Source organism: Electrophorus electricus, chromosome 6 (assembly GCF_013358815.1).
Source record: "Electrophorus electricus isolate fEleEle1 chromosome 6, fEleEle1.pri, whole genome shotgun sequence".
NCBI lineage: Eukaryota > Metazoa > Chordata > Actinopteri > Gymnotiformes > Gymnotidae > Electrophorus > Electrophorus electricus.
Window position 1 is genome coordinate 3,063,299 of NC_049540.1, and position 7,218 is coordinate 3,070,516.

The 7,218-nt window shown below is 48.9% G+C and overlaps 1 protein-coding gene across 3 annotated transcripts in view; it reads right to left on the bottom strand.

Moving 5' to 3' along the window:
• Positions 1-6,879, bottom strand: part of ltbp3 (latent transforming growth factor beta binding protein 3) — a 45,458-nt gene extending 38,579 nt beyond the window's left edge. For 2 of the 3 annotated variants that reach the window (XM_027032089.2, XM_027032088.2), the window contains exon 1: positions 6,207-6,878. In XM_027032089.2, the coding sequence (XP_026887890.2) occupies positions 6,207-6,447 (241 nt within the window). In that variant the 5' untranslated portion in view covers positions 6,448-6,878. Of the gene's footprint in view, positions 1-6,206 lie in introns of all 3 variants that reach the window. The other variant, XM_027032090.2, reaches the window with a different exon arrangement.
• Positions 6,880-7,218: the final 339 nt, after the last annotated feature.

Genomic DNA, 7,218 nt, shown 5'->3' on the forward strand with positions numbered 1-7,218 from the left:
CCAGGTTTCCTTAAAAACTCTGAGGAAGCAGAAAACCTCATGCATCTTAATTGACGGTTCCCACCGTGGCCACATCAGAGCAGCGAATGTGCAAATAAAGCAATTAGCAGCGATGCCGATGCTCTCCGTGACACAGAAGCTGCTCCGTCTGCACCTCCTGTGCACTAACGCCGCTCCAGCCCAGCACAGAACTCGAACCTGCTGTGCCCTTTACGACAGAGAGAGCTCCTTGCTCCGGAGGCAGGAATGTCGGTGCCCGGCTTTGATTGTGAGGTCATCATCAGGGGCCTACAAGTGTGTGTTTGTTTAGAGAACAGAGGCAGATGCACAGACACGGCTGAACAGGCAGGACAATCTTGCCCTGCTGAAACCTGCTAGCTACATCAGGCATGTATGTTACCAGCCAAACACTTATGTTTTCTCCTGCTGCCTTCAAAGTAACACTTTACCCGGTAATGTTTCATTGGGTAATGTTATTGGGTAACTATACCTTCCAATTACTCTATATACATCCACACTGTTTTGAATCCCATATGTACACATATCTAGATGCTGTTACCTAGTAGTTGTTATATTACGCTGTAATTAATGTTGTAGCCAATTAAAGGTGTAACCCTGGCACTGTTATGTTGTGTTACGCCAGTCGGATATGTTGATTACATTTTCAGGAATCTGACGCTCATGGGAAACAGCTCTGTTTGCTCAACTTCTGCAGCTTTGCACGTAAACAGCTGTTTTTCCCTTTGTGTACATTCATTTAGATCAGATGTGGAATCAGATTCCCCATTCCTCATGCCATTGCATTTCTGATCTCTACCTGGCATTCAAATGACAGAATCCGATCTCCTATATCTACGTTCTACCAGACGTCATTACATTTACATTTACATTTACGGCATTTGGCAGATGCTCTTATCCAGAGCGACTTATAAAAGTGCTTTGTCATTTCCTCATAGAATACATCCCAGTACAGTACAGTAGATTAGAGTCCAATATACTAATGATCTAGAATAATGTTGAAATACAGGGATCAGTGCTGATGGATAGGAGTGCAAAATACATAAGCTCTATCTCAGACAAAGATAAGTGCTATAAACAAGTACAACACTGTTGTTAGTCAACAACAGTGTAATAAACAATACAATAAGTACTAGTCTCAGTTAGTCAACGTAGGGTCAGTGGTCATTTAAATATTCCACAAATGGATGGGTCTGCAAGGGACTCTGCTGTCTGGACAGCAGGGGGAAGTTCTAGGATCCAGGACAGAGAATGTTCTTATTGCCTCCGCCAGCAAAGGTTCTCCACTCACAACACCAGAAGCGCTACCCCGCTACATCCACTTCCACACATAAGCACGCTGCGGCTGCAAATAAATAACCGGCCCTGTTCTCTGCAGGGAAGACCTGCTGGTGGCAGACCAAACTGGATGTTCATGTGGACGTGCCCGGTTCTGCCGTGACCCTCTATCAGCTGCCCCGGCAAGGACCCCCACTGTGAAACACCCGGGCAGCCTTTTCCTGGAACCTTCTGGATCTTTGCGCGGGCGTTCCGTCCCTGGCGCCCGTAGTGGCTGGGGCCTGTGAAGCCGAGCCTACTCCCACCCACTTTTTGTTGACATTTTCCCCCCGTAATGGAGGACTTTGGTGGGGGGTGAAGACCAGGGTCCTGTGAGAAACCCCGTTCACTGGGCTCATGTGAGAGGACGGAGGCAGAGTGACTCTAACCGCAGCTACAGCCTCGGTGGAGTAATGAATATGAATATAAGCTGAATATGAATGAATATGAATGTAAGGTAATGTGTGTGTGAATGGTGCATGTGTGTTGGTGTTAGAAGTTCGTTCTCATGAAGAGACTTAAACACACACTGTGTCAGGAGCTGATGACACAGCAATTCAACATGGCCATGACATCTCACTAGGAGCAGAACACTTCCACCCACACAACGCCCACACACACACACACACACACACACACACACACACACACATATACCCACCCACGCACACACACACATACACACCCACGCACACGCACAAACACACCCTCCCACACACACACACACACCCTCACCCACACAACACGTGCACACACACACAAACACACCCACACAAACACGCCCACAAACACAAAACAACACACACACACCCAACACCCATACACATACACATATTTCTGGTGTTGTTAGCTTGGGTTTCTAGATTTGACCAAAGCTTTCACATCTTACAGTTTTTTTTTCCTGGACTGGGCGCACTAGACGTTCCTGGAATGGGCGCACTAGATGTTACTGGACTGGGAGCACTAGACGTTCCTGGACTGGGAGCACTAGATGTTACTGGACTGGAAGCACTAGATGGTACTGGACTGGGAGCACTAGATGTTCCTGGACTAGGAGCACTAGATGTTCCTGGGCTAAGGGAGAAGGATGAGAGGAGCACATGCGAACGTGACAGACAGAGCAGAGGAGAAGAGCCAAGGGCATGGTCCAAAAGAGGGGGCGGAGCCAAGGGGAAATGACGGGTCGGGGCAGAGCCAACAGGAATGAAGCGTCAAAGAAGGCAAGGAAAAAGAAGCCCAAAAGGCCTGGAAGTATGTGGCATGTGCATGTGAAATGTAGAGCGGGAGAGCACAAGAGGCACGGGAGCAGGAGAACAGCATGACTGCTGACGCTGCATGTGCTAGGGCGGTGTGGGCTTTACCGCCTCTTTACTGCCTCCAACCACAGCCACCCCCACTCGCCCAAGTCTCCTCCTCCACCATTCTCTCGCTCTGTGTGCGGTGACCCACCTGTGCAGTGCTTCTGGTGCCTGTAGAGTTTTGGAGACAGTTCAGGCATTTAAAGCTTTTGTTCCAAGCTAAAGGAGAAAAATTTGAGCTCCAAACATGCTCTGTCTGGTCTAGAGTACAGCAAAATCAAGACCTTTTTACAAGTCTGGTAGTTTTTTTCAGTCTGATAGATACGGATAACATAGGAACTGGTGCCATAGGAACTCAGTACCCATAACTAGTCCATTGCTGGATACAGATGGGTCGAGTGTGGGTGGATCAGCACAGGGAGGGGGCAGGCATCACTGATGACCACACACTCTCACACACACACACACACACACACACACACACACACACTCTCACGGCACTGAGTAGAGACACAGCTGGGCAAACAGACGAATGGCTAACACAAAGCTGGAGACCGTGAGAAAAAAAAGGACATGACAGCCTTATCAGATGAGGTGTGTGCATGCGTGTATGAGTTACCCCCTCACTCCCCACCTCTCAGCCAATGAGCAACCCACATACACCTCAGCCAATGAGCAACCCACATACACCTCAGCCAGTGAGCAACCCACATACACTTCAGCCAATGAGCAACCCACATACACCTTAGCCAATGACCAACCCACATACACCTCAGCCAATGAGCAACCCACATACACCTCAGCCAGTGAGCAACCCACATACACCTCAGCCAATGAGCAACCCACATACACCTTAGCCAATGACCAACCCACATACACCTCAGCCAATAAGCAACCCACATACACCTTAGCCAATAAGCAACCCACATACACCTCAGCCAATGAGCATTCACACACCTGACTCCCCAAGGTACCTATCTGTTTTTACTCAAAGGCACGACAGCAGAAATCCATGCTTGCGTGCGTCATAGCCAAGCTTTCAGCTAAATTACCACCTCCTACCTGGGTGATTTTAAATTAACTAAATAGTTTCCTTCACATTAGTTCTGAAATACATGAACCGTACTGTAAATGTGCACTGAGATTAATGTTTAGTGTTTTAGTAATTAAATAATGAATCTGATAATCTGACTAAGGTGCATCATAGCAGCGAAAACTCCAAACCCCATAATGAAGTTGCACTCCAGGTCTGCCTGTCAGTTCTGGGCCACGCATTTGATGTCACACAATTGGCTATGGCTATGAATGACAGGTGTGAGTTCACAAAGGCCTCGCCAGTATGTGTTTATCAAGAGGTGAGTCAGCGTCTGGCAACGAAGGTGATGAGGCAAGGGGCGTGGCTGCTGAACACTCGGGCCCTGCCTTCCTCGTGGGGGAGACAGCCCTCCTGAGCCAATCAAGAGCCTTCTGGCTGGGAGCACCACTCAGCCATTTTCCTTAAACGGGCGGAGGGACTCCCCAGACAGCCAGGGGGGTGGAGTTTGCTGGCTGGCCTCTTGGAGCCCGGCGATGGCGAACACCCACCTGGCACCAGTTGCACAGGAGAGCGTGCACCGTGCGTACTGCTGAAACTGTCATGGCTCATTAAGATTACAGCAAGATAGGTGGAGAGAGAGAAAAAAACATGTGTACCAGATAATAGATGAGTGTACAAATGAGTGAAAATGTTTTTTTGTCTAATTAGCAGTGCCTGAAAGCTAAAGGTGCGTCAATGAATGAGGTTTCCAAACATAAATTCCACACAAAGCTGTTTGTAGGGCGTAAACCACATAAATGTCAGTAGTGGTGATGTGTGACAAGAGCTCTATCAACCATTACCAATACCAAGAGCTCTATCATTACTATGGAATCAACACTGTTTACACTGTATATATATATGAAAAAAAGCAAGGTGCTTCAAATTCATTTCAAGTTCAACTGGTTAGTATGGGACCACCACCATGACAGCAAGCAGCGAGGTTGAAGTGGCCCTCTGTGGTGAAGCGTGCGAGGTTCCTGCAGCGTGTCTGAGGAACCGGCTCGTAAGGGGGAGGCAGATCAGCACAGCAGAGATTAGTGGGAGAGAATTTAGGAGTGATTCGAAACTCCAGACAGTCTTAGCTAAACAGTCCCAACAGCAATCACCCATGTGCCTGTACACAATACACACACACAATGCACAAAGGCTTACATCTCAGAACAAAAGAGAAATTGGTACTAAACAACACCAGGGTCAGAAGGACATTAATTCTTTGGCATTTAGCTGACAGGTTTATCCAAGGCAACTGACAATTACGACTGAGTACAACTTGAGGGTCAAGTGTCTTGCTCAGCAGCCTAAGGGGAGCAACTTGGCAGTGGTGGGACTTGAACCAGCAACCATCAACTACAAGTCAAGCACCTTAACCACTAGGCTACCACTGCCCTGTGCACATCATGCAATACCAATAGCAGTAACAATAACAACTACAACGACAATCAGAAGATGAACTGCACCTCGGTGTTATGGGCTGTGGAGCACTATCACCACGGCAAGATCTTAAACTAAGTCCTCAATTCACTCAAACACACAACCTCACACACCCTAACCACAAAGCCCCTCAGACAAAAACTTAATGGTCTGTGTTTTTGTGTAGGATGTGTGTTTGTGAAAGAGACCCTGTGTGAGAGAAACAAGGGATATAACTCTTCCCCTGATGGCAAGTCTGATCATAGAACCTAACAAATACTGACAGCATAACGCATGCACACACATGCACACACACAAACACTAAACTGCATGCAGAAGCATTCTCAGTCACACATTCACAGCTTAAATAACAGAACGGCGGGACAGATTAGATCTGACGTGAGATCGGGCTTCCCCCATACCCACATATAAACCCACACAGACAACAAACCCATTCTCTTACTGTCACTACAGGGAGGGAGAAAAGAAAAGCAGATATGTATTTAAAGTAGTAATGAGTGGGAGGGCAAGTGTGTGTGTGTGTGTGTGTGTGTGTGTTTGTGTGTGTGTGACCCCACTGGGTAGACTTTGTGGCACCTTACCATAACCGCAATCTGAGGCAGCACAGAAAGATTTCAACACCAGCAATCCAACAATATGCAGAACCCATTAGAGGCAGGGAGACAGAAGGGGGATGAATTCATCTCCCGTCTGATTTCAGACTTAGTCCTCAACTTTTTTAGATCCCATTGGAAGCTTGTTGGCCTCGTGGGGACTGGAGGCATTAAAACCACTCAACTGCCACACATCAAAGTCATTTAAAAGTAAAGGAGCAAAACTATCTGCATGCCCTGTAAACACAGGTGAAAGAAAGAAAATTATTTTTATGAACAAAAACAAAAGAAAGAAAGAAGGAAAGAAAGAAAGAACGAAAAAGAAAACCTGGAAAAAAACGGGCGAGATTCTTTTCAGTGTTGTGACGGCTATACAAGTAAGAGCAGGTACCGACAGACATCTTTTCGCCAGCTTTCTGCTTTTGTCCCCGGCGGCAAATCCCCAAATCCTACGACTGTCAAACGACTCACCGACTCTGAAGCCGTGGCCGGTGAGCGTGTCCGCGGAGCGTCCGTTCTCGCCGATCAGCGTCGTGTTGTTGCCGTGCTCGCAGGTGTCCTGGCACTGCCCGTTGACACACGTCCGTTTGCAGATGAGCGGAGCGATGACCACTTTGAAGCGCTCCCGGGTGGACGCGCGCTCCGTGCACAGCGCCAGCCGCTGCAGCGCAAGCCAGAGGAGCAGCACATGGGGGAGTATCCGCGAGGGCATGCTGGCATCCTTCGCCGCTGCGCGAGCACAGAACCGGGCGCTCACGAGGGCAGACTCCCGTTCAAAGCGGCGCAAGCGCCGGGTACACCTCACTGAAACGTCGAGGGGAAAAAACAAAAAGAAAAAAAAAAAACACGTCAAAGTAGACTTGCTTTGCCAGAAGCCCAGTCTAGTGAAGAAAGTGCGCAAAGTTCCGTAAGTGTTATTTCCTTTCCTCGTTTATATAGAAAATAAAGCGTTTGCTCCATTACATAAACAGGATAGCAGCGGGAGCAACGCAGAGTGGGACATCTTAAAAGACCAAAACAGCTACGTAGTGGGAGGAAATCTCGGCGTCGGCCGCCTTTTCTGAGCTGAATTTTCCCCTCTTTGCGCCGCTGCCCGGATCGCTCGTGTGTGCGTATCTGAGTTTGGGAACGTTGGGAGGAGGAGAGATGGAGCAGTGGCCAATCCTCCGCGGGCCGGGCTGGCGGCTCGCCAGGACAGCGCGGAGCGCGGCGCAGAGTGCTCTCATTGTTGCTTCTTTACCTCGCCAGCTCTCGCTCCCTTTCGCCCCCCCAACGCGCCTCGTCTCGCGCACGATAGCGGCACCGTGCCCAGCTGCGCGCGCGCTCGTCTGTTAGCTCTCCGTTTGTAAACGCAAATACGCGCGCGCACGCACACACACACACACACACACACACACACACACACACACACACACACACACACACACACACACACACACACAACAATCACGGTCACGCCTGTAAAGCTCTCTCCCGCGTGTGG